This window comes from Peromyscus californicus, unplaced genomic scaffold (assembly GCF_007827085.1).
Source record: "Peromyscus californicus insignis strain IS unplaced genomic scaffold, ASM782708v3 Scaffold_9__1_contigs__length_137607984, whole genome shotgun sequence".
Taxonomy (NCBI): Eukaryota; Metazoa; Chordata; class Mammalia; order Rodentia; family Cricetidae; genus Peromyscus; species Peromyscus californicus.
Window position 1 is genome coordinate 9,713,122 of NW_026294617.1, and position 27,032 is coordinate 9,740,153.

The following is a 27,032-nucleotide window of genomic DNA, read 5'->3' on the forward strand; positions in this document are numbered from 1 at the left end:
GGATGAAGACCTAGGACTTGAGGGGTTTGTGGCTGAAGACCTAGGACTTGAGGGGTTTATGGATGAAGACCTAGGACTTGGGGGGTTTATGGATGAAGACCTTGGGCTTGAGGGGTTTATAGATGAAGACCTAGGACTTGAGGGGTTTATGGATGAAGACCTAGGACTTGAGGGGTTTATGGATGAAGACCTCAGACTTGAGGGGTTTATGGATAAAGACCTAGGACTTGAGGGGTTTATGGATGAAGACCTAGGACTTGAGGGGTTTATGGATGAAGACCTAGGACTTGGGGGGTTTATGGATGAAGACCTCGGGCTTGAGGGGTTTATGGATGAAGACTTAGGACTTGAGGGGTTTATGGATGAAGACCTAGGATTTGAGGGGTTTATGGATGAAGACCTAGGACTTGGGGGGTTTATGGATGAAGACCTAGGACTTGGGGGGTTTATGGATGAAGACCTAGGACTTGAGGGGTTTATGGATGAAGACCTAGGACTTGAGGGGTTTATGGATGAAGACCTAGGACTTGGGGGGTTTATGGATGAAGACCTAGGACTTGAGGGGTTTATGGATGAAGATCTGGGGCTTGAGGGGCATTACTCAAGTTTTTTTGGCAGTTGTAATAAGCTGAAAGGGGTTTGGCATTTTGTTGGTCATCTCTGTTGAATGTGTTAGAGGTTTGGCATGTAACTGACACCTGTAGTCTTAATGGGAAGAGGAAAGAAAGGACTAAAGGGAGACAGGACAAGATGCTGTGAAAGGAGAGGAAAACCTAAAGATGGCTAATATATTTCATAATAGACAACTATTACGTAATGTTAACATTTTGCCCCGTGGTGGTGGCACACTCCTTTAAACCCAGCACTTGGGAGGCTGAGGCATGTGGATCTCTGTGAGTTTGAGACCGGCTTGGTCTTCAGAGCTAGTTCTAGGATAGTAAGGGTACCAAAGAAACTCTGTCTCAAAAAACAAAAACAAAAACAAAACAAAACAAATAAAAAAGCTAAGCTAACGTTTTTAAGTTCTTTATAGTTTTAACTTTCCAGGGCCATTTTATAATTTTAGCATTTTTATTATTGTATCCACCAGTGTTCATGCAATATAATATAGAGTAAAATGGTGAGGTCATTTACTTAGTGGCTGTAGTTTTTGTATATATAATTTCAGTATAAAAACACTCATTTTTAAGATAGGCAAACTGTTAAATTCATGGTACTTATAAATCTTTTTAAAGAGTCGTCCAAGTTTGCTTCTCTGTTACTGTGATAAAACCCTGACCAAAACCAGCTTGGCAGGGAAAGGATTATTTCAGCCCATCATCAAGGGAGGCTGAGGCAGGCACTGCAGCAGAGACCATGAATCAGCACTGCTTACTGACTTGGCTCCCATAGCTTGCTCAGCTTGCTGTCTTCTACAAAACCCAGAACCAGGGGTGGCACCGCCCACAGTGAGCTGGGCCCTCCCACATCAATCTTTTGTTTAAAAAAATTGCCCTACGGACATGCCCACAGGCCAACTAATGGAGGCAATTCCTCATTTAAGTTCCTTCTTCTCAAATGACTCTCGTTTCTGTCAAGCTGACAAAAAAAAAAAAAAAAAAAAGTACAGTTGACCCCTTGGTAACCTCACACAAGCACTTTTAAACTTTAACCTTTCCTTTCTTTTTCATCCCAAGATCTCATGAAACATAGTCCCACTTTTATGTATATGAGTGCTCTGTCTTCATGCACACCAGAAGAGAGCATTAGATCCATTACAGATGGTTGTGAGCCACCATGTTGTTGCTGGGAATTAAACTCAGGACTTATGGAAGAGAAACCAGTTCTCTTAACTGTTGAGCCATCTCTCCAGCTGAACATAGTCCAACTTTTAAAGTCCCATAGTCTTTAAAATTTTCAACACTTTAAAAGTTTCAGCTAGGGCTCCTATAAAATCTAAAATGAGTTATATACTTTCTTTTTTTTTTCCTTTGGTTTTTCAAGACAGGGTTTCTCTGTGTAGTCCTGACTGCCCTAGAACTTGCTCTATAGACCAGGCTTGCTTCGAATTTAGAGATCCACCTGCCTCTGCCTCCCAATTCCTGGGATTAAAGGCATGTGCCACCACCACCTGGCTACTTTCTTATTCTTAAAGGGGAGAACTAGGGACTAGTAACAGTCAGATCAAAGCAAACCCCAAACCTAACAGTGTTAGTAGCTCAGTGTCTGATGTCTGTGACTACTCATGATCTTCCAGGCTTCCAAGGATTCCGGTAGCCTAGCCCCTCCATTTTGTTTTAAGCTGACAAAAACTAATCAGCACAAGGATCAACTATGGTTGGATTTGGACTGGTTCTGCCATCAGAATTTCCAAATAATAGCTTGTGATTTATCAAAATATCATATTATCTTCCCTGGTAAGTTACTGCATTGATGATGGTTTCTAGATCATTTCTCCTCTTTGCTGCCAATCCTGTGATTTCAAGTCTGTAGGGAAATAAAAACAATTCCTCACTGTGGATGTTTGAATGTAATTGGTCCCCATAATCTCATAGGGAGTGACACCATTTGGAGGTGTGGCTTTGCTGGAGCAGGTGTGGTCTTGTTGGAGGAAGGGTGTCACTGTGGAGGCAGGCTTTGAGGCCTCATATATGCTCAAACCACACCCAGTGTCAATCCACTTCTTATTGCCTACAAGATGTAGAACTCTCAGCTACCTCTCCAGCACCATGTCTGCCTGCATGCCACCATGTCCCACCATGATGATAATGGACTGAACCTCTAAAACTATAAGCCATCACCTCAGTTTAATGTTTTCATAAGACTTGCCATGGTCATGGTGTCCTTCATAGCAATAGAAACTCCAATTAAGGCAGAAGTTGGTACCAGGGACTGGAGTATTGCTGTGATAGGCCTGATCATATTTTTGTTTGGAGGAATTTGGACTTTAGTACTTTGGGTTATGAAAGCTGTGGAATGCTTTAAGCACTGCTCAATGGGCCATTCTAGTAGAAGCTTGGAAGACAGGTGCTAAGAATGATTTGAACTGTCAGGGGCTGGCTCAAGAGGTTTAAGAGGAGAATTTTAGTATGTTGCCTAGAGATTGTTCTTGTGATATTTGGTGAAGAAAGTGGCTGCCTTTTGCCCTTGTCTGAAGAGTCTGCCTGAGGCTAACGTGAAGAGCATTAATTCTGTTAGCAGAGGCGGAGGAAATCTCGAAACATCCTACTTTAGACTCTGTCGTGTGGTTACTGGTGGTGATCTAATGAACTATCACAGGGACAATCCTGTGCCGTTACATGGTGCAAGCATGTGATCTGCTTTTTGTTTTTGTGTTTTGTTTATTTTATAGGGCATTACGGTTAGATTGCATGAATCTCAGAAGAGACTTTGAACTTTGGACTTTTAAATATTGTTGAGATTGTGATAGACTATGGAGACTTCTGAAATTGACTAAATGCATTTTGCATTATGATATTGTTACAGGCTTATGGGGGCTAGGGAGTGAAATGTGGTAGTTTGAGTGTAATTGGTCCCCATAATCTCATAGCGAGAGGCACTAGTAGAAGGTGTGACTTTGTTGGAGTAGATGTGGCCTTGCTGGAGGAAGTGTGTCACTGTGGAGGTTGGCTTTGAGGTCTCATATATGCTCAAGCCACGCCCAGTGTCTCAGTCCACTTCCAGTTTTCTGCAAGGTTTAGAACTCTTGGCTACCTTTCAGCACCATCTCTGCCTGCAGGCCACCATGTCCCACCATGATGATAATGGACCGAATCTCTGAAATTCATAGACAGTCTGAAGCAAAACTTTGAGCAACCTGCAGAATGGCCTCTTGGTAGTTACACCAGTGAGTGGTTGAGTGAGTTCTGTCTCTCTGGTACAGGCTTTCCAAGATGTTCAGGTGAAAATGATATTCCTGTGAGTTAGAACATCAAATCCTAAGGACACAGATAAAGGTTAGGTTTTGGGAAGAGGCAATTTTTTTATTTTTTATTTTTTAGAAAGTACATTTTGAATTTATTCTTTGAGAATCCCAGACATGCATATGATACGTTTTGATTAAATGTACTCTGTGTTCTCCCCTTCCCCTTTTCCCAGACAGCTTTCCCATCATTTCTCTCTCTCAACTTTGTGTCTCCCACCCCCAACCCTGAGTTCACCTGGAGCATGGGTATCCTACTAGGGGCCACATGCCTGAGAAAAAAATGACTCTCCTTCTCCAGAAACTCTCTGTTGATGATAGCTCCACAGCTGGGATCCTAGGAAAGGGCCAATTTTTACTTTACTTACGTTGAGATAATTGCATCTACACTGTGACTGAATCAGTGACCTTTGCATACATACCAAAGTAGTTTTGAGAGTTTCCTTTCAATGGCCACTCTGGTGCTGAAGAGTAGAACATTTTTGCCCGGGGTGTGAGAGGCCCTAGGTTTGATTCCCTTGCACACATACAAAACACAAAGCACCAAAGGCCACTTGTTGGCTTGTAATTTCCTTAGTAAAGATGGTGGGCGTGGGCTCTGCAGGGCCGGCTGTGCCTCTGCAGTGTGTTTCGGTAGTTCTTCCTCCGTCACTTGATCGCGTGCTCTCCTCCTGCTCCTCCAGTACGCTGGAGTTTCCTGGCTATGTGCCAGCCATGTCACTGTAGACCTTTGTCTTCATCCTTTTCCCGAGCATGCACCCTCCATGTCCACTCAGTCCCCCTCATCTAACGGACTTTGTAAGAGTATAGACAAAGCACACGTGGTGCTCACTGCTGAACTAAGTTTAGTTAGCACAGGACTTCCTTTTTCCTTTTCCATTTACTGTGCCTTGGCATAATAGGGTAGGTTTTAGGTCTCACGGAGATCTTTGAGTACTTATTATGTGTTTTAGTACTCTGAGTTCTTTGTATTTTATTTGTTGTTTTCAAGTGTGTGGGTATTTTGCATGCATGCATGTATGTCTGTGTATTACTGCTTGGTGCTTGGTGCCTTCAGAGGCAGAAGAAGGTTTGGGTCCCTTGGAATGGGTGTTATGGATGGATGTGAGCTGCCATTTAGGAGTTGAACCCTAGTCCCCTGGAAGAGCAGCCAGTGCGCTTAACCACTGAGCCATCTCTCCAGCCCCAGTACTCTTAGTTCTTATGTGGAAACTGTGAAATGGAGCAGGCATCCATGTACTAGTTACTTCAGTTCTTTGGGAAAGGTCATGAAGATTGAGCTGTTTGCCTTAGGTGCTGTGCCTGAAACAAGAGATAGGAATGAAGGAGAGTACTTGGGTTTGGTTTGGGGTTGGGGTTAAGACTAGCATTCTTACTTAGCAGGGAGCACCCTAGAAAATACACCAATAGTCAGGCATTATGAGGCTGTTTAAGATTTTAAAAGCAGAATTAATTTTATTTAACATTAAAAGGAACTGTTTTATAAATTGATAATACATATATTTATAGAATTGGTCATACACTCCAGATCTCTTAGGTAAATATCTTCCATGTCCCATTAGAATCAAACATACAGACACTTCTCATTTTGAAGTCATCCTCCTCTGCGTTAGGAGCTGAAAGGGTTCCTTGCTGTGAGTCTTCACAGCACGGTGTACCAAGTTCATATCCCATGCTCTGCTTTTTGAAAATATCCCTTTTAGTGGGTACTCACCTTCATTTCTCAGTGTTTAGAAATCACATATTGCTTTTTGTATATTTTAGACATGCTGGATTCTTAGCAAAACTAACCTATGCTTCTTTGTATAAATGTATTTGTTGTATAGAAAAAAAAGACCAAAACATCATTTTTCTGGAGAAACAAGGAACTAGTAGGAGCCCAGCCAGAGTGGCTCTGGGTCCAAAGAAGGTGAAGTCCTGGTCTGACAGTGTTGTATAACTAGAATTAGAGGCTGAAAGAAATTTTGACACACTCAGATTTTTTACCTTTTCCTTTCTTTTTTAGAGACATTAGAAGAAATGGATAGTGAGTTGCTCAAGTGTGAGTTCTGTGGAAAAATGGGATATCCTAATGAATTTTTACGGTCAAAACGGTTCTGTACTATGTCATGTGCCAAAAGGTATGTTGGCGTTCTTGGATTTGCTCAGGGAGAACCAGGAACTTTTGCAGAAAGTCATGACTCAGTTACAGTTGAGCTTTGGTCAGAGTTAGCTGTGGTAACACAGGGAAGGTTAGGTGCCATCGGCAGCCACTTACTCTGGGTCTCATTACTAGAATTTGCTAAGTGATAATTATGCACTAATATGCAGTTTCATAGTATATGCTCATGAAGCAGCAGTCATCTGGTGCAAGGACATGCTGTGGAGAATCTCTCCTATAGCATGATAAGTATATGATAGAATATTAGTTTTGTGTTTTAAAAATCACAACTAATTAACTTTCAAGATTAATTAGTAGTTAATTTAAAAATTAATTTGTTTTTATGTAGGATCTTGCTATATAGCTCTGGCTGGCCTGGATTTCCTGTGAATGCTAGGCTGGTCTCCAGCATTCTGTGGTCCTCCTGTTTCTGCTTCCCACTTACTGGGATCATAGCCATATACTACCATGCCCAGATAGACTACTAGTCTGTAAAGATTAATACAGGAACTGGAGAGATAGCTTAGCAGCTAAGAAAACCTGGTCCTCATTCAGAACACCTAGGTATGCTTTAGGTTGATTATTTTGAAATTTATGTTCTTTTAACAAGCCAGTGAATTTCTTGCTTGAACATAACGTTTCATGTAGTTGCCACAGAACTAACTTTAGTGAGAATAATAGAAGTAAGTTTCTTTCAGAAGCAAGCGTATCACTTCAGTGCATTACTCAAATGTTTATTCATGATTAATGGTAGGTCTAGAGTAAGATTATGGAGGATTTTTTTTTAAAGATTTATTCATTTATTATGTATAGTGTTCCGTCTGCGTGTATGCCTGCAGGCCAGAAGAGGGCACCAGATCTCATTACAGATGGTTGTGAGCCACCATGTGATTGCTGGGAATTGAACTCAGAATCTTTGGAAGAGCAGCCAGTGTTCTTAACCACTGAGCCATCTCTCCAGCCAAAGATTATGGAGGATTTATGTTTTAGCTTGAATTTTAGTCTGCATAAAACATGTGACAGAACAGTAGCTCTCTCATGCTGGTTAAAAACGCTTGTCAATTTGGGAAACAGTCTGTCTTTCAGGATATTCTAATATAATAACCTCTTGACTGTTTAGAAGTCTATCAGGACACTTAGAGTCTGCTTCAGTGAGCCTCCTTCGTTCAGGGACACCAGCACAGTGAAGCATGGCCAAAAGAGCAAGGGAGAGAGCCGAGTCAGGTCAGGTCAGGGAAGTGCTGTTGCTGTTGACATGGCTGCTTAGTGTCAGGCTTGGAGAGCTAAATAGACAAGGACTAACTACCAGACACTTCTCTCCTTCTTTAGTGTAAGCTCTGTCACCTGACATGTTAGTTAGAAATCAAACCTCACTTTGCTGAGCCCACAGATAAACCCATATGAACACAGCAGAACTTCCTGAGTTATTTCAGTGGCTCTCAGGTACATTTGCAGCTTTAGAGGACTAATAGTCTATCAATTCTCACAGTATTACTTACTCCATCTCTGTTTCATCAAACATAGGTAAGCAAAATGACATGTGTTACTTTAAAATAGTTATCAGTAACAAAAGTAATGTGTGTGTGTTTTGCCTCTAAGAATATATGTGCACCGTGTGTGTGCCTGATGTGGAAGCCAGAAGAGGGCATTGGACTCCCTAGAACTGGGGTTCAGGCAGTTGTGAGCCTCCACTGTGTGCTGAGAACCAAACCCTGGTCTTCACATGTGTATATGTGTCTGCACATGTATGTGTTCCTGCACCTGCACATACATATCTGCATACTCCTTTCACTAAAATAAGACAAAACAAAACCTCAAATATATTACTTGTAAAATAGTTTAATTAAGCATTGGAAATATGTATTACAAAGTATCTCTTCTGTAACCATGGATTTTCTTGCAGCTTGGAAAATTACCTTCTGCATTTTGCAGGTTTCTTATTATTTTTCTATAATCAGGAGAAACAATTACCTTTAACAATTACCTTGTTAAAGGTGTCCAGTATTATGTTGAGAGATATTTTATGATATACACAGAGGCCATTTTGACCTCTAGGATAAATAAATCCATTCAGTAAGATAGAAGTACTTTGTGAGGTATTACAGTCCTTAATAATTGTCTAGTACTTACTGTGTCACAGTTTTACTTTAAAGTTACAGCTGAATTCTAAATGAAGTGTCCCATATATTGCTTAATTTTTCTTTCTTGAATTTCTTAGGTACAACGTTAGCTGCTCTAAAAAATTTGCACTTAGTCGTTGGAATCGTAAGCCTGATAATCAGAGTCTTGGGCATCGGGGCCGTCGTCCCAGTGGCCCTGAAGGGACAGCAAGAGAACATATCCTTAGGCAGGTCTGTAGAAAGCTTGCTTCAATGTACAATGTCCTTTTCAGAAATTCAAGGAAAGTGCAATGCTGTATTTTACTTTACTGCATTTTCCAGCTTCCAATTACTTATCCATCTGCAGAAGAAGACTTGGCTTCTCATGAAGATTCTGTGCCCTCTGCTATGACAACTCGTCTGCGCAGGCAGAGTGAGCGGGAAAGAGAACGTGAGCTTCGAGATGTGAGAATTAGGAAAATGCCTGAGAACAGTGACGTGCTCCCAGGGGCACAGACAGAGCCCTCTATATGGACGGTCGATGATGTCTGGGCCTTCATCCATTCTTTGCCTGGTATGTGGCTCACCACACTAGCCTGGATGGTTTTCTTGTGCCTTCACAAGAAAATGATGTTAAGTCCATCCACACCTTTGGCATTAAAGGCTAGAGAAACTGTGTGTAAATTTAATGGCGTTTGCTATTGAAATGTGATCTGCTTCCTCTTACTTATCCCTTCGCATGACTGTGTACTCTGTCATACCCCCAAATCAATACAAACGGACTAGTCCTGCTGTTGCTCTGGCACTCCAGCTGGCAGAAGGTGAGGTTCTGTCTTCTCCAGCCTGATTCTTTCGAGAGGGCAGGAGAGTGAGTCAGACATTTCTCCCCTTCTACTTCTTTATTTTCTAATCATTTTCCTCTCCATTTCCTCAGCTAACCCTTTTTGAAACAGAAATAAGACAGACCATATTTAGTGTGTGTGTATTTTTGAATGCTAATCAGCACTATGGAATAGACAAACTTCTGTTTCTCTCTAAGACGATCCATCCATTCTAACCCCGAGGGTACACTCCTTCTGCCCACCTGCTCTCTGGTACTTCCCCACCAGCTCCAGCCTCTGTTCACTTGAAGCAACTGTCTTTGTGGCGGCCAGAGATGGTATGGCCTTTGCTTACAATGAGACCCACACTAAATGTATGTTTGGACAGTGTATTTCTTTTTAACTTGTAAAACTCTGGCCTTTTGCACCTAGAAAATGAGATTTTAAAAATATGTTCCCTTCCTGTCTCATTGTGAGTTGTACCATTCTCTTTCTTCAAGCTTTCTAGAAGAGTGCATCTCACTTGGGTTATTATCAGACACCTTTTTTAAAACATAATTCTTTACTGACTCTTTGGGGATGTCACACCATGTCCTCCGACCCCGCCCGTCCCCCAGTCTCTGCCTGCTGAGCTAGCTATTGAGATGTTGTTGCTGTCTTCCTTTGAAGGTAGCCAAAGTTTCAGAAGCAAGCTTAGAGTTGAAGGAAATAAATGTAGAAATAGTAATTTAAAAACTGCCACCCTGAATTTTACCTTATGAACTCTGAAATGTTCTTACTGTATCACAGCTTTTCTAAATGCAAAATTTTTAACACAAGGTATTTTTAACATATTTATTTTAACAAATTTTTAACAAAACATTGTTTAAAGGATATATATTTCATATAAATTTGTAAGTACCTGCATGAAGAAACTAAGGTTTATGTTAATAGCTGAGCAGTGTGTTTAGACTCTGCTTTAAACTTGGTCTCTTAGGGGTTAGTGAACCTTCACTGATAAGATTGTTTTAGTATTGAAGGAAATAGAACCAAATTTTAGTTTTGGACCAGTTCAGCTGTCTTAACGCTGGAGTCTACCCACCCTGATTACCCAGGACGGGCGTCCCGCCCTCCTCATAGTCTGGTTTCCTAAGGGGTGTATAGTATGTCTGTGAGCCTGGGTTCTTCTGAGAGCAGCGGTGTCTTTCCCTTTGGGTAGGGGAGTTGCTGTATAGTCTAGTGAAATTAGTTGTCCCAGATGACCAGCAAATTGTCCTTACTGCTGAGCCGTGGATTACTTCAAGTGTTGTTTTTTATGGCAGTTTTCCCAGCATCAAGGTGTTGCCCCTACTCTGGACTGCTTCATTAGGTCAGAACTTTGCCTTGCTCCTCCTTCACTAGATTCCAGCAGCCATCACCAAAAACTGGACATTGTTGTCTTACTACTGAGTTCATACATATCGTTAAGAAGAGACAGCCTTGGTTGGTTCTATTTAGTCCGTCTGTCCGTCCTGAATCCCTCTCTCGCTCCCTCCCTCTTTTCCTTCCTTCTTCTCTTCCTCCTACCCTCCCTCCCTGTGTTCTTCCCTCCTTGCTGATGAAATGGGAGCATTTCTGAATTGCTTTAGCAGACCAAATAATCCATTTGTGCAATCAGTTATTGCCTTTCCGAAAGGTTTCCTCAGAGTAGCTTAGGGTAAATCTTAGACTAGAAAAATATGTTTCTCTTTCTTTCTGCCTCTCTGGTATTTTTAAATAACTTTCTGAGCTTCAGGCTGTTTCTTTTTCCTGAGTATTTTTAGAAGCTTTTCTCATAGTAGGAACAAGCTTATATATTTTATATTTTGTGATCTCTTACATTTTCTTTCCAGATAGGATGAGCTTCCTTGTAATCAGGGCACCTGTATTTACTCCTGGATTTCTGTTATCTTTGTGTTATCATGTTATTAAAATACCCATTGGGACTATGTTAAAGCTTCCAAGTAGCAAATTCATATCTCAGAGCTGTTGTCAGAGTGAAAAGTAACAGAACCTTGGGTGCATTGGAAGTTCTCCATGAAACACTTCTGGTTTCAACTAATAGCAGGTTATCTTGTATACTACCCCTTCGTGACCTGCCCTTTTGGAGAGATCATTCTATACTCATCTGTGAACCCACAGATTGATTTCTCTGTGGGAATAATTTCTTTTTTTTTAATTTTTTTTTTTTTAAGATTTATTTATTATGTATACAGAAGAGGGCGCCAGATCTCATTACAGATGGTTGTGAGCCACCATGTGGTTGCTGGGAATTGAACTCAGGACCTCTGGAAGAGCAGTCAGTGCTCTTAACCTCTGAGCCCTCTCTCCAGCCCCGGGAATAATTTCTTTAAAGTGTAACTTTATTGTCTTTGGGGACATGTTTATTCTGCAGTATTGAGTGGCACTTGGTGTCTTTCTTACAACTTGGGTGAGGTCAGTTTGTGCACAGAATGTTTTGATTTAGATTTTAAAGTGGGAGAAGTGACTATGGACACTGGAAAGTTGAGGTGGGATAGGAGCATGGCCAGTGCCTTACCTAGAGCTCTGCACTCGGACAGGGGGAGTGAGGCAGCCGAGCTGCAGTCAGTGAGGTCGTCAGTGTGAGCTGCAGTCAGTCAGGGAGGGAGGGCGTCAGTGTGAGCTGCAGTCAGTCAGTCAGGGAGGGAGGGAGGGCGTCAGTGTGAGCTGCAGTCAGTCAGTCAGTCAGGGAGGGAGGGCGTCAGTGTGAGCTGCAGTCAGTTAGGGAGGGAGGGAGGGCGTCAGTGTGAGCTGCAGTCAGTCAGTCAGTCAGTCAGGGAGGGAGGGAGGGCGTCAGTGTGAGCTGCAGTCAGTCAGTCAGTCAGTCAGGGAGGGAGGGAGGGCGTCAGTGTGAGCTGCAGTCAGTCAGGGATGGAGGGAGGGAGGGCGTCAGTGTGAGCTGCAGTCAGTCAGTCAGGGAGGGAGGGCGTCAGTGTGAGCTGCAGTCAGGGAGGGCGTCAGTGTGAGCTGCAGTCAGGGAGGGCGTCAGGAACTCACAGAACTTTTACTCCGAGTATCTTGAATACTTAACCTAAAAACAGTCTTGTTTTTTCCGCTGAGTTTCTAGCTGTGCACTTGTTTGTCCCCTCCCTCCCTCCCCCTTTCTATAAGTCACTTTATTTTCTCATTTCTGTGCTACTGATACTTTGTGATTGGCTTGAGAAAATTGGGATCTAAAAATGATGATAATATATGTTATTTAATCACGCTGTTTCCCAACACACTTTAAAACTAGTTTGCCAGTGCCTTTACAAGCAGACATCTGGAAGGGACCCCAGTCAAGAGGACTGAGCGCATGCTGATGTTTCCTCTGGTAGCTCCTTGTTTCTATTCCCAAATGTAGCTCTTGTGGCCCTCCTCTCCTTAGTCCTGATTTCCGAATTAAGTAAGCCTATGCTTTCTCTCTTCTTTCCTTCCCTGGTTCTTATAAGTAAGACTGGAGAGAAGAACGTTAGTTCTTCCATAAAAGAAGGATGAAGTCAGTTTTGTTGAGAGCTACCTCTGGGAAAAGAAAAAGGGCTTTTCTATGGTGAGTAATCCTGTTTCATCTATATGGTTTCTTATGTGTGGTACATGGGCAAAGCCATACAAATTTTATACAGGATTTTGAAATATAAATTTTTGAAAGTCTGAGAAATTACCAAAATAGAGAAATTGAAAAGCTGGCTGCTTTATAAAACCCACTGAAGAGAGAAATGACCGTCAGTGAGGCACACTGAGGAAAAGGATGGCCACACAAGTGAACACATGATCAAAACATGTTACTGCCACGCATGCTCTCCACAGTGGATGGCACTTCTCCAGTCCATCATCTCTTCACTCGTCCTTATGTAAATGAATGTATGAGTGCTGCACTGTAGTGCTTTGGGGGTGCTCATGGGTCTGTAAGGTAGGCCTTGTTATCTATCGTAGTACAAGCTAGAGGATGACATTTACAGTGGAGAGGAGAATCAGTCTAGCAAAATTGTTGGATTCCAAGGTGCAAATTAACCATTTCCTTTTCTCATCATCTGTTTCTGTGATTCCCCTTGAAACACTGATTGAATACAAAAAGGCTGTAAAAATGTTAGATCTTGTTCTTAAGCTAACTTTTATAGTTTTACTATTGTAAGGAAGCATTCTTGTTCTTGCATTCTCTCCCCTTTGGGTTCCTTAGTTCATTCCCTAACTTAGAGGTCTTTTTCCCATGATAGGGAATGATTGGGTGTTTTGGTAGGCCATAGAACAGTCGGGTTCAGGTAGCAAGAGCCTGCTTTAGGTTGAAGCAGGAGATTGTCCTGCAGCTTCATGATTTCAGAGACAGCTTGCTTTGTAATGTCTTTTTTTTCCGCTAAGATGAAGATGAGGAGTGCTGAGGGGTGTGGTGACATGTTCAGGGGTGGAGCACTTGCCTGCCATCCCCAGAGCTCTGGGTTCCGTTCCTAGCACCACTAAAAAAGGGTGGGGGTGCGGTATGGCACTTTCCTGTAATCCCAGTATGTAGGTGGGAAAGCAGGATAAGTTTAAGACCAGCCTACAGGCTACATAGACTGTTCCAGAGATGAAACGAAGACTAGAAATGAGTTCAGCGGTGTAAAGCTTTGAAGTTGATGTTACAAGTCGAACGGTCTGATGTGTGTCAGCAGTCCTGTAACATTAGTACAATAGTCCTGGAGGGGGTTGTTCTGTCCTGAGGGAACACTACAAATATCTTAGACATACCTGGAGTTATGCGAATTCAAAGAAGGGTATAGGTGATAATGAAAGTTTAATCTGACACTTGAGAAAATATTTCTAGATTATTATTTATGGCCAAACATTTTATTCCACTCTGCCTATATATGAAATTATGTTATGGAAGATGAGTCCATGAGGTGTAAAGCCTCAGAATGAAGTACTTTTTTGCATGGGAAATACAATGTATTGACTGGTCCCTCTTACCTCTTGCTATTGTTTCTGCAATGTTCTTAGAGCAAGACTTCCAAGTAAGCTCTTTCCTTGGTTTTCACTTCTTCAAGGATGAACCCCAGGCTTGTCAGGGACAAGGATAGAATCTCTAGTTAGTGGAAAAATACAGACCCCCGATAAGACAGGGAACTAGATCATCTTACAGTCAAGTTGCCTAGCAACAGGACACTGAGGCAGAGCCCTTGACCCTTTCACCCTGTAAACATCCTATACAAACATCCTGATAGCTTGCCCTACCTTATGCAGATGACAGCTTCTTGCTCCCCCGCACCCTGCAGGAACTATATAAACCCTCTTGGAGAAAAATAAAGTTGCACCTTGATCAGAATCTAGACTTGGTGTGTTTCCTTGTATCTCCTGTCTCTATCATTCCGTCCTTAGGGTGGTCGAGAACCCGTTGAAGCCCGGCAGGCAGGGCACAGGCTTACCAGGACATTGGTTTATCAGCCTCTGTTGCAAGCGCTCAGACCCAGGGACAGCAGAACTATCACTGTTAGGAGCTCGTCTAATGTCTGACTCTAACCTTCCTCTCCTGGAATTCCAGGCTGCCAGGATGTCGCGGATGAGTTCAGGGCACAGGAGATTGACGGACAGGCCCTGCTCTTGCTAAAAGAAGACCATCTTATGAGTGCAATGAACATCAAGCTGGGCCCAGCCCTGAAGATCTGTGCACGCATCAACTCTCTGAAGGACTCTTAACAGGAAGCCGAGGCTTTGATGTAATATCATTTTATTCCTCTTAGTAGGTAAAGGTAGAGCCTCCTCTGGCTGAGAATCTTCGACTGACGATGGAAGGCCAAGCACACTGGGACTGCCGCTTCCAGTGCCCACATTTCTCTCCAGATACCATAACTCATCGTACACTTTCAGAATTAGCCAACATTGGTGAAGTTAATTTTACCAGTTACATACAACACTGAAAGACTTGTTACAGAGGCCCATATTTTTCAAAGAAATATGTTATACTAGATAATTTTTTAAAGGTAATGTTTATCATTAATATAAAAGAATCCTTTTAAAAATAATTACTGATTTACATTCCCTCTCCTTTGATTCTGTTTTCTTATACGTTTTTCTACCCTGTTAGTTTTCCAAAGGTTATCATAGAGATATAAGGTAATTTAGGAGCCCATTGACAGAATTGAGTGCAATGAAATATCAGTATGTTTTAAAAACATATCTTCCAGACAAATGCTCTGGCTGTGAAGAAGGATTGTGTTCTTGCATAAGCAGTGTTTATGGAGGTCACAGAGTCTCTTCTAGACTTCACCCAGACAGTTTTCCTCTTGGTTCTATACATTCAGAGCTATAGTTCTCAGTGGGGGTCTCTTTTTGTCCTCCAGGGGGCATTTGGCAATATCTAGACACATTCTGGTTACCACAGCTTGGGGTTGAGTTTTGGAGAGGGTTGTTCCAGGAGTTGAGGAGGTGGTCGTGGCAGCCAGAGATGTTGCCGAATATCCTTCAGTGCACAGGACTATTACCAAGAATGATATGTCATAGATGCCAGTAGTGCCAAGGTTGAGAAGCCCTGGTGAGCCAAGAGTGCTGCATGTTGCTCTTTTTCACCTGCAGGGACATACGAAAAGATAGGGTATGATAAGGAGTACATGTATAGTGAGGTACTATTCAAATGGCATTAATGTTCTGCTGAAGTATTTTTTTACAGTTTTACTGTATACCAGAAAGGGGAAGAAAAATCCATAAAATTGTCTATAAGATGAGACTGCTTTACAGGACATGTGACTGTGATGTGGCACTGGCCCATGGTCACCTTTCCTGACTGTTGCTCTGCACTGATGGTGTAAGATGCATCATGCCTGTGAGTCTCTTCCAGCAAGGAGAGTTGGCAGTGGAGCTGTGACCCCTTCCCATGTGCTCTCGAAGCAACCCTGCTCAGTCTGTCTAGAGTGCACATTTCTTTCTCCCTTACTAAGTCCTTGGAGTCTTCCCACAAAACATTAAAGGGATTTCTCTTAATCAGAAGTTTCCACTCAGCAGTTTTCTGGAGTTAGGACATTAAGACAGAATTTCCTGTAAATGCTCTGAAAGCCTTAAAGTGCTGGGCATCAGAAGAGCTGATGACTTGGTCTGCTTTCTGTACCTTTACTACATCCTTGAGAAATCGAAGCGGATAACGAAGACTTGGCCACAGATGTAAGAGACAGCAAGAGTCCGAGCTGCTTCATTTTCACGGCTCTTTTCAGAAATTGTGTTGAGCTAGTAGAAGACTAAAAGGTGTTACAAAGGTTATCACAGATATTTATCTTTTGGCTTTATGTACATTAGAAAATGTTGGTTATTTTTATACAAAAATATAGTGGCTAATTTTTTTAATCTTTTAGATGCCTCTTGTTTGAATGTATGCTTTGTGGGATTGTCAGTGTAGTAGTTTAAGAGGTGTTCACTGGTAGTCCTTTGTAGACTCAGAATGTGTAAGTAGTGTGAGGCTCATGTTTCAAGCCTACAGTAGTATAGTCTGTTACATATTTCTTTGTATCACATTTTCTTACTAATGTTTCAAGAAAGGTAGATACTCTATAGTCCATCTCATTTATTAGTAATGAGTCATCATGGAAGTTGTCATAGACTTTCCCCTCATTCTCCTAAACAAGGCTAAGCAGCACTAAGAGATTGCCTACTATATGAAGGAGGCACAGAGGCAAATTTCCTCTGGAATTAAAACTGTATTGTAGTAATCCACAGTTAAAACAGAATTGATTGTCCAGTATAGACCTCCAGCAATAATGCTTCCCTCCTACAAATACTTATATATAGTCTACCTTTCTACTAGAATCAGCTCATTGTGTGTTTATGAGAAACCCCTGGGCCGAGCACTCTCTTCAAGCATCCCTAAGCAGCTTACAAGAGGAGTTTCTGTTGGAGATGCCTTCTTGTCCTTGACTGTGTCCAGATCTTCTGTTGTCCACGCAACTTAAATTCAACTAGAAAATACACTTTTTTCCTCCGAGTGGGTTGTTTGATTTAGAAATGGCTTACTTGCTGTCATTTGGTAGTTCTCCCATTGCTGCAGGAATAGTTCTAGATAGTTTAATCATCTAGTTTGAAAGTTTCAATTACATGTATTGGGGGACACACACCCTGTGTTCCCCATCTCCTGAGCATTAGGCCGTTCGGTATGACATAGATAGAAAGAATGCCATTTTCACTTCCTTTTGTATTACTAAGTGCTTTAAGAACTTTCTTGGAAGAAAAAAAAAATGACAACCAGAAAGGGAACATGGGTTCTTCCTGTTTTTGCTACCTGAGTTTGCATTTCCTTACTTTAAACCCCCTTTCCACTATGGGACATGCTTTTCACATTTTATTTAAGTTCTGTGTTCTTAGGAAAATAAACAGCTGGCTTGTAAAAGTTATTTTCTCTGACAATACTTACAAGCTTTGTGTAGACATGGGTAAAAGCACAGCTACACAGCTTCATTATAAATCAGCACAGCCTAGGAATGTTGTCTCCATACTTGAGAGCTTTGGTGGCCTGCAGCTGCGATGGTTACATTCACTTGCGTTGTCTTGGAGTTCCTTCTGTGAAGTCCGGGTTAAAGCTGTCCCCTGGGAGGAGAGGTGCTGAAGAGAGGAGAGAAATGACAGTGAATGAGCTAGAGAGTGGCTGAGAGGCCAATGGACCCCACTGGTGCTCACTCCATTATTGCAACGCTGAACACATTTCTGCACTTTTAACGTTAAAATTCATGCTTTACCTAAATAAATAGAAGTGGTTTTCTGTGTTTTAGGAATCCCGCTGCTTTCCTCTTTTTGTTTTTTGTATTAGAAAACTAGTATGTGAGACCATGCCTTTGAGTAATTTTTAGTCAACCTTCATATATTAAGTGCGAAATTGTAGTCACTTATCTGTTTACAAATACAAATCTTGGATTGAAGTCTTTCAAGGGACACAGTTTCTCACAAGTTTGTTTAGTTGTGTGCCTCAGAACTCAGAGCCATGTTTTAAGGGGTTCAGTGCTATCCTGGACCAGAGTAGTAGGGAGGAAATAGAGTCATGTAATTTGAGGCTTTGATTTCATGTGTATATGTGATTCTAGAAAGAATAAACTATTACTGATGCATGTGAATGAAGCTGATCTTACAGCTATGTCCAGTGTATGAAATCTGACTGGTAATACTGTTGAAGCATTTCAAACATGTTTTCAACCTGAAAGGCTGGCTATATGTTGCAGTTTGAAGACTTTCATCCTTTGTGAATGCCAGCAACACTTGCTGCCAACTGGTATTGTTGGTGGCACGAATGGCCTCACCAAATTCCTTCACTAAGTCCCCTCTACCCCCAACCCTGCTCCAAACACACCACACAGGTCTGGCTTTCTTCCTAGTTCTTGGCTTGGAGTTGGGTAGTATCCTGGCTTGGAAATCTTCAGGATTTTGTACAGGACTAGACCTTTATAACTTCCCAGGTTGTATTTCCATGAAGGCTTTGTTCATCTGTGCAAATAATTTCCTAGGTATGTTTCTTGTGCACCATCTGTCTGTGTGACTAGTTGTACCCTGAAGGGTTTTGTTTTTAATGTGGGGGGAGGGCAGATAAGAAGATGACACTGCCAACTAAATGAGACATTTAGCATAATGATGGTCATTAGCAGTTTGGAATGACCCATGGTAATGGATGGTTGGACTCCCATTATAGCAGTATAAAGGTCTTAGGATGTCTTGTCTTGTTTGCTGGACTAGGATTGAAGTCAGGGCTTCACACTCCACCTCTGAGCTTACAGACTGTGTTTTTGGCTTGTTTGCCTAGACTTACCTAGAATTGTGATCCTCTGGCCTTTTCTTAAGTGCTGGAATGAAGGTCTGTGCCACTGTGCCAAAGTTAGCTCCAGTGTCAAGATTTGCTTGTAGTCAAATGAGTTCTTTTTCTTATCACCTGACCCTGCTCTGAGGCTCTGATGTTAATAGTCCCACTGGTACCCAAGTGAGCGAGCCTGGATTTCTTAAGAGAACTAGTAAGAGGAGAGAGTATCTGTGAAAACTTAGGAGTTTGTTGTGATTGAGGGGGCGATTATCGGAGTTTCCCCATCAGATGCCACAGCTGTTTTAGTTTTGCAGCGGTCATGAGGAAAGGCACTGTAAGGTGGTCTGCTGTGTCTGTCTGAGGTTCGGTGATTGGCTTTTTCTCCTGACAGGGTCCCCCAAGCCTGCCTGTGTTCTTGGTGTAAAGCAGAAAGACTCATGACATGAACTGTTTAACTCACAATTATCAATATAAATAAATGTTTTCTTATTAATACTTAATTTTAACCTATTGAACCATACATCTTCAGAAATTCTCTGGGAAGATATTTCTCATGTGTTAGAAGATTATAAAAATGCATTACCCTATAGTTTATAGTTGAAGTAAAAGCTGTTCCTTCAATTTAAAATGTTGAAAATGACATTAGCTTTTTTAAAAAAGTTACCTAAAATGTTAAGACCTTACAAGTTGTGCACAAGTTCAATCTACTTTAAAATCACACTAAGAGAAACCTTTTTTTTTTCTTTTTTTTTTTTTTGGTTTTTCGAGACAGGGTTTCTCTGTGTAGCTTTGCGTCTTTCCTGGAACTCACTTGGTAGTCCAGGCTGGCCTCGAACTCACAGAGATCCGCCTGCCTCTGCCTCCCGAGTGCTGGGATTAAAGGCGTGCGCCACCACCGCCCGGCTCCTTTTTTTTTTTTTTTTCTTTTTGAAAGTTACAAGGTACCAGTTAAAATACACTTATTACCATGTTCCAAAGAAGAACATTAGGAGGCCTGACCTCTTTTGTGATGTGCTCCCAGCTTCCCTAAGACAGACTCTCATGTGCACACACACTTGCTGGCAAGTGCCATAGTTATGGGAAATTATTTCCACAGGGGTTTTATTTTTTTTCCTTTTGATAGCTTGTGGACATTTTATTTAAAAATACAATTTTAATAAAATGTTAGGTACAAATGAGCTTCTAACACCTTATATTTTAGGCAGAGTTCTTTCTGTTGCTTTTCAAGTGTATACCTGCTGCTATTCGTGATACTGCTGGTATTGGGTATAGAAAGAAAATTTTTAAAGAGGTATATAATGAATGAATTTTAATTTTGAAAACAAATCAGTATAAATTTAAAACATCATTACACTAGCATGGCATAATTTTAATGAACTAAAAGAGGGATGTAGTTATGTCCTTTTATACTGTCTAAATCAATGCCAGTCATCATCTTAGATACTTAGAGTGCCTACTGCTTATGGGCTTAGTGGGATTTGTCAGGGTTAACCTGTGCTTTGTGGACCTTTCTCTGACAGTGGTGAGAGGGGTAGATTCCATCATCACTGAAACAGGCCTGAGCTGCTGTAGAAGGGAGGGGCATTTTAAGTCTTGCCTCACGTGAACTAAATATGTACAGTGTTTAAAGTCCTTGTACATAGTGCCTGTGTTTAATGTTTTGGTAGCACTAAGTGTGCAAAATTACTATTTTCCTTCAGTAGTGAGTAACATAAATACACTTGCCGCATTACCATACCGAGTGGAGATGAAGCGTGGTGGCTTTGAGACTCGGTAGACGGCACCTTAGCTGTATGTGACACCTTGAGCAATTACTTGGTTTTGAATTTCATCCGAGTATACAGTGTGATGCCTGCACTACTAAATATGTTGAATTTTGGCTTAAGTCATTATTGAAGAAACGCCTTTCCCCAGCTCTAAAAAACAGTCCTGAGCTACATAATTGGTTATTTACCCCTGCCCTGACTGAATGACAGGTGAATACTATTACTCATGCACTTATTCATCCATTTGTAAACTATTTAACACTTGGGTTATATTAAATAAAAAAAAACAAATCAAGTCTTCCCAAACAACCTCACTGCTGCTGAAGCACATATGTACTTACTCCCAGTTAATGCCCTGTTGCCTGGGAACTAGGGTTTAATAATACCTGAAGGGTCCAAATCACATCACCGCTCTCATACCACCTTTCACATACCGTTGACAACATAAGAGTGCTCACCGTGACCAACTGTGAGAGTTGTGACAGGCAGCCTCAGGACCAGTCACCAAGATTTATATCCAGTATTGACAGTGTAGCAGTTTTCCAAAACAGAAACATCTGAAAGAAGACCAGGAGAACAGGCTGCTGCTGCTGCTGTTTCTAGTATTGATTGTATTGTGTGCCAGTCAGAAGAGGGTGCGTTATGGCCTCATGAAATGCAGAGCTGGTAACAAAGCAGACCCTGCTGTGCCAGCAAGGATTTGAGTAGTCAAGATGGAGTGAGAATCAGCTGCAATTGGGTCAATTCCCTCTTCCCTCTGGGACTCTGTGAATCAGGTGGTAGTTTTTGCTTCAAATATTAACATCAGTTGATACTAACATTCTTTATAAAGGTATAAAAATATATTTTAAAAACTTTTATGTATCATAGCTGTAGCTTTTTAAGTGGGAAAATGTCCAAATAAAGTGTTAGATTATATATATATATATGATAGATGCTTTCAAACAGATTTTTTTAAAGTATACTAATCTAAATAGCCCAATAATCCGGCCTTTGTAAATTGTTCTATGATGCTGGTTACTTTTAAAGTGTTTTAAGTTCTTTAGCGTATACCTAAGTTGTAAAGTAGCCCGTGCTGTTGATCTCTGTTGCATTAATGCTGTTTTTGTAGCTGTATTCTTGGAACTTCAGAATTCAGCCGAGAATATAAAGATTATAATTTTGTGTGTGTGATTTCTCACATTGATGGACTGCTGATCACCTCACTCAAAAGATGGGTCGTCTTGGTTTTCTTTTTCCAAACTGCAGAAATTCTTGGAAAGTGCAGGATTGTGCTGGAAATGAAGGTTGAATGTTGCAGACGGCTGTGCACAGGGGTAGTTGCTGACAGTAGGCAAAGGTAGTTGAAGCCTCGTGATTCAGTGAGGATGTTTTGTCTCTTTACTGCTTAAAATTTGTTTCACAGGGCAAGTTTCTGTGATTAACTATTTTTTAATGTTTTAAGCACATAAAAAAAGACAACTTCCTTTTGGTTCTCCCATTGTTCTAAAATCTAAGTTTCATAATTAAAAAAAATCTCAAAAGATTCATCAAGGAAAAAAGCACCACCAAGGGGGCAAGAGAATGTGTTTTAATCTTAGAGAAAGCAAATATTAAGGTTATAGAAATGTGTCTTACATGAATGTTGTATTAGAGTCCTCACAGGAAATGACATAGTTCGAGCACCTTAGCATAGACTTCCTCGACTGGTGTTCCTAGCTACAGTTTTACAGTGTATAACCTGAAAATGAAGTGAATTTTGCATTATAAGAGCACACCATTATCTATGTAAAAAGTGTTCATTTGATGTATTTTTTTAAGAAAAGAGAAAGCACTTTCATATTAAGTCGCATGTGTATGAACTTTAGACTTCCTGTTTGTGTGTCTATTCGGTGACTAAAATGGAGCATCAGATGTTTGCTGGCAATGTTAACTGCTAATGGAAGCACCTTATACTCTGCTGCTTAAACTTGCTTGGATTGCACCTTTGTTCCCTGCACTTCCACATAGAGTATTGTGACATGGCTTTGAGTGGGTCTGGGTGGAAGATTAGTAGTGGGCCTACAGGATCTTTTATTTATGTTGTTTATATTACGATAATATATTGTAGACCAGTTGTAACTTCAGTTCTTTACAAATAAAAACCTGACTGGTTATTGAGTTTTTACTTTTTTAAGCTTTTGAGAGATGGGGAAATCTAAGTAAAGCCTTAATGGAGGGCTGAACTGGTTATAAATTTCCTAGTATATAATCTACAAGAAGTATACATTAAGTTCAATATTGCTAAGTATGTTTTATTCTCATGTTATGGCTAATTGGAAGACAAAAGAAAAAGAAAAAAGAAAAACAAACCCACAAACAAACAGGGAGAGGAAAACATGTACCAGTGAATTAAAAAGGCCAGCTTCTAACATCTGAACTCAAGTACACGCTGTTGCTCATAGGCTCAGGTATACTGAGCTTTGCTTTTGGCCCAGTGCTTGCCTAGCTTACCTGAAGCCCTGGGTTCAATCCCCAGCAACACACAAATCAGGCATGGTGGCTTTGGATGTCATTGTATCTATTTGCATTTTAAGAATTTATACCTTTTCTTACCTGTTAATGCCTAAGTTTTGAACATTTTAAATACTGCAGCCTAATGTTTAAGTTCCCTTCCTCCCAGTGTCTCCTTGCAGCAACACTGACCACAGATGAGCATGTGACTTAAATCAGGCCAATCCCTCACTGAGTTTTATATCTGAAAGCAGGAGCTCTAAATTGGGATAATAAAAGCCTAGGTTATTGGCAGCCAGAGGTCCTCTGCATTAGCAAATGAAACTTGACATCCCAGAGACAGTCTTCTGGTTTGACCACTTCATTGCTCCAGTGCCCTTTTTCTTAGAATGGCTCAGGTTGGTTAGGTTTGCATCACAAGGTGTCATCTGGAATGTTGGATACCTTAAGTTTTTCAGACATTATTGAATATCCCTTATCCAAAAGCGTTTTAGACCAGGAATGCTTGCCCTGTGCGCAGCTCATTCAGAACTCCTAATCACCTAGCAGCATGGCCAACTTGTCTCTAGGTGGCTGGTCCTAACCTGAAGACCTGGATGCTCAAGGAAACGGGACCTCAGTTCCTTAAGCTGTCACAGAAACTACGTTTTAAGTAAAAACTATCACAAGCCATTCTCTTGAGAAACAGTGAGTGGGACTAATGAATGGCGGACATTCATTAGTGGGACGCTAGCCGAGTGAGCTTGGGCAGGCTTAACGCTGCTGCTTTAGTGTCCTTCCCTGCGAGAGCATGTAGAGAGGATGCGGCAGTGCTGGCAGCGTGATTGGTACTTACACAGCGCCAGGCACACAAACCTGTGTGGTTACTGCTGCTCCAAGGCACTTGTTTCAGGACGCAACCCATTTGTGGATCATGAACTTCACTCCATAGGTCACAACTACTTTTTAAAACATCTTGGGGGGAGGGAGACTGGATGATCTCATGTGGCCCAGGCTGACCTTGAATTTCTGGTCTTCCTGCATACACCGCCCCAGGTACAGGATTGTAGGCACACAGTACTACACTCTTTTGTGGTGCTGGGGCTTTGTGTGCTGCTAAGCGCTCTACCAAGTGAGTCGTGGCTTCTCTAAAAGCCACTCACTTTAGAAATTCTAGGGGTGGTTCTTGAAACATATTAGTATTTGTAAATATCAGCCAAAATATCTATGTACTTAATTCATGAAGTGATTTCAGCTTATTCTGACCCACATTGCTTCACTCCAGGGGAGTGGGGGTGGGGAGTTGTGCCTGGGGGTGGGAGTGGGGTGGGAGTATGTGGAGACATTTTTGATTGCCACTTCTGGGGAACGTGTCACTGGCATCTATACAATGTGTGGGGTTACCCCTACAAGACAGAATTATATAGCCTTAAATCTCAATAGCCCAATGCTTTTTGTAGCATATGCTGCTAACATGACTATGATCTGATGTGCACATGTTCTAAATGAACATGCAATTGGTGTGTCATGGCAAGAGCCCCCATGGTTCCCAGCTCCATAAGCTGAACAGCTGGAACTTTCCGGGAATATCTGCAATAAAATATTTTAGCTATATTTAAAATGAACTAACCTTCCCCTTAAAGTTTATTTATACCAAATCATTTTGTCTTTTTTTTTTTGCTCTAAAGTTGATAACATTTAAGTTCAGATTTTAAAGTTGGCAGTGAAACCTCAAATTTATTTAACATTTTGCATCCAGTAGTTTTTTGGAGTAAAACATCAAGCTGGCCACATGTTCATGTTTATTTTCCTTTTGGATTAATACCAAATGCTTACACAATGTTGCTAAACAGGATAAAAACTTTGGGGTGTTCAAGTGTCCTTAGCACTATCTGATATCCACCACACAGAGGCTGTGCTGATGAAAGTTGGGGACACGAGCTTCAGTTACGTGTTCTGAGCCGTGTCCTGAGCCACCTCTGTCCTGCTCCTAAGATTGATCTTGGTGCTTCTGGATGGAGTTCTCCCAACACAGCAGCACATTAACAGATGATTATGGACACAGACCTCTCCACTTGCTTAAGTCTATGGACTGGAACAAAACAGCATTTCCAGTTGACGAAAGGATCCACAGGTAATGTGCTGCCTCTTAAATAAAGCTTGTGGCAGTTCAACCAACACACCGCAGCAATGAGAAAACTGTTGACAAAGTACAGCCAGGGGACATTCATGTCTACGTACGCTGGGATTGGAACTCTGAGTGAGAGCGTGAGGGCCTGAAGTGCTACAAAGGGAAACCAGGTACCAAGAAAGCACACAACAAGCCTGGGCAAGAGTGCTTCTCTAGAGCGCACAGTGTGACCAGAGTGGGATGTGAAAGGGAAGGAGAGGACAGTCTCGTTCATATAGGACGCCATCCTCATAGCCTGTACCAAGGCAACAACTTCTGGCCATGAAATCAGAAAAGCCACAAATAAAACCATCAGCACAGACAATGACAGCCAGTAACTCTGAGTGCTAACATAGGAAGGGCATTGGTGCAGAGCAGCCCTGTGTGTCTGCAAGCGTTGAGAGATGGCTGGCTCTCCTAGAACATAAGCAAGGACTGAAATCCAGGTTAGCAGGACTGTCAAGGGGTAAAATAACCTTTGCCACTTAGATGAATGCTTGGTGGCTCCAGACAGAGTCAAAGAGTAATCTATACAAGCTAGTAAGCAAACCGGATAATGCAAAAAGCCATAAGTGGAGGAGGTGATTTGTATGAGTAGACAGATGTGGTATTTTGTAAACCTAACACCTAGAACTACAAAGTCCCTGAAGTAGGACAGAATGGAAATGTTTACCAACAGCAGAAGATCAACAAATGCTAGTGAAAAGCAGAAATACTCGATAAAACTCCAATAGGTGGCTTTCCTTTTCATCCCTAGTATCAGGATATTTAATAATGTTTTCCCAGTTATGATCAAGAACAACAGACAATTAACGTCTAGGGGCTGCTTTGACTCATGTAACAGGTGCTGAAAAGAGCAGTTCTCTGAAGGAACAGCTGTCATTTTAGTTAAATTTCAAGACGATCTGATGAATACACAGGACAAGAAACAGCTTCGCTTTATTTTCTTTCCTGCAAAAAGAAGAAAAACCTTGATGTTATCATGGTGCTCTCTCGACTGTAAACTTGACGTGCTTCTCCACGTGCACCGGCTTGTGACTTGTGAGTGGAGTGAGGCAGTGTTACTAGGTGACCGGTGGCTGTACAGCGACCTCTCCTAATGCTGTGCACAGAGATGAGGGTCAAAGGTGGTCGGGGTTTGAGCTGTCCTGAAATGTCACATGAAGGTGTGACTTCTCTACTAAGTTTGGTTTCTAATAACTTGTAAAAGAGATACTTGTATTTACCTCAGCCAAACCATTAGAAGAAGCAGGCACAGGGTAATGACCAATTGCTCCACACAACCTCCCTTTTTGTCCTTCTGATGGTGAGATTTAGAGGTTATGTTTAGGGCCACTTTGAGTAGCCATTTTCATATTTTTCATCTAGCTTTCTCTAACGCTCAAAAATACCTGGGTTGAGAATACTGGGAGCCTATGAAAGAGCAGGCTTTCTCTTTGGGATATGCTTGTTTAGATATGGCAACGGGAGAGAACACAGGAAAGAACAGGATTGGGGATGAGCATTGGTACCCAAGAACATAAATACAAGAGCCAAGGGCATGAGTTGAAGCTTGAGTGTCAAATGCATGGGCAAGTGGGAAAGAGGTCAGAGAGGAAGAAGCCAAGAAAGGAAGGAGATTCCAGAAACGGCCTTTCAAGAAAAAAAGATTGGGGGGATAAAGTTCATTGCCTGGAATATGCAAAAACCCCTCCTGGGTCTGATCCCTGGCACCCATCCCCTGCAAACTCCAAACAACAACTTATATACCAAATACGCATAGACACACACACACACACACAAAGCAACAAGAACCACTAAATCCTAACAACAATAAATATGAGCAATGTCAACAATTAGACGGTAGGAACACCGTTAAGATGTACTGTATGCAGCCATTAAAAAATATCAAGAAGGCTGGGGTGTAGCACAGTGGTAGCACATTTGCTTTATATGTTCACAACCCTGGGTTTGA

At 41.6% G+C, this 27,032-nt stretch overlaps 2 protein-coding genes across 10 annotated transcripts in view; one reads left to right on the top strand and one right to left on the bottom strand.

The window, feature by feature from the left end:
- Positions 1-22,592, top strand: part of Phc3 (polyhomeotic homolog 3) — a 78,597-nt gene extending 56,005 nt beyond the window's left edge. For 4 of the 6 annotated variants that reach the window (XM_052731891.1, XM_052731892.1, XM_052731889.1 and 1 more), the window contains 4 exons: positions 5,907-6,021; positions 8,260-8,392; positions 8,483-8,714; positions 14,471-22,592. In XM_052731891.1, the coding sequence (XP_052587851.1) occupies positions 5,907-6,021; positions 8,260-8,392; positions 8,483-8,714; positions 14,471-14,625 (635 nt within the window). In that variant the 3' untranslated portion in view covers positions 14,626-22,592. Of the gene's footprint in view, positions 1-5,906; positions 6,022-8,259; positions 8,393-8,482; positions 8,715-12,414; positions 12,509-14,470 lie in introns of those variants that run through there. The other 2 variants (XR_008216692.1, XM_052731893.1) reach the window with 2 other exon arrangements.
- Gpr160 (G protein-coupled receptor 160) overlaps positions 20,638-27,032 on the bottom strand; it is a 40,324-nt gene continuing 33,929 nt past the window's right edge. For all 4 annotated transcript variants that reach the window (XM_052731896.1, XM_052731894.1, XM_052731895.1 and 1 more), the window contains one exon: positions 20,638-26,029. In XM_052731896.1, coding sequence (XP_052587856.1) covers positions 24,951-25,961 — 1,011 coding nt within the window. In that variant the 5' untranslated portion in view covers positions 25,962-26,029 and the 3' untranslated portion in view covers positions 20,638-24,950. The remainder of the gene's footprint in view (positions 26,030-27,032) is intronic.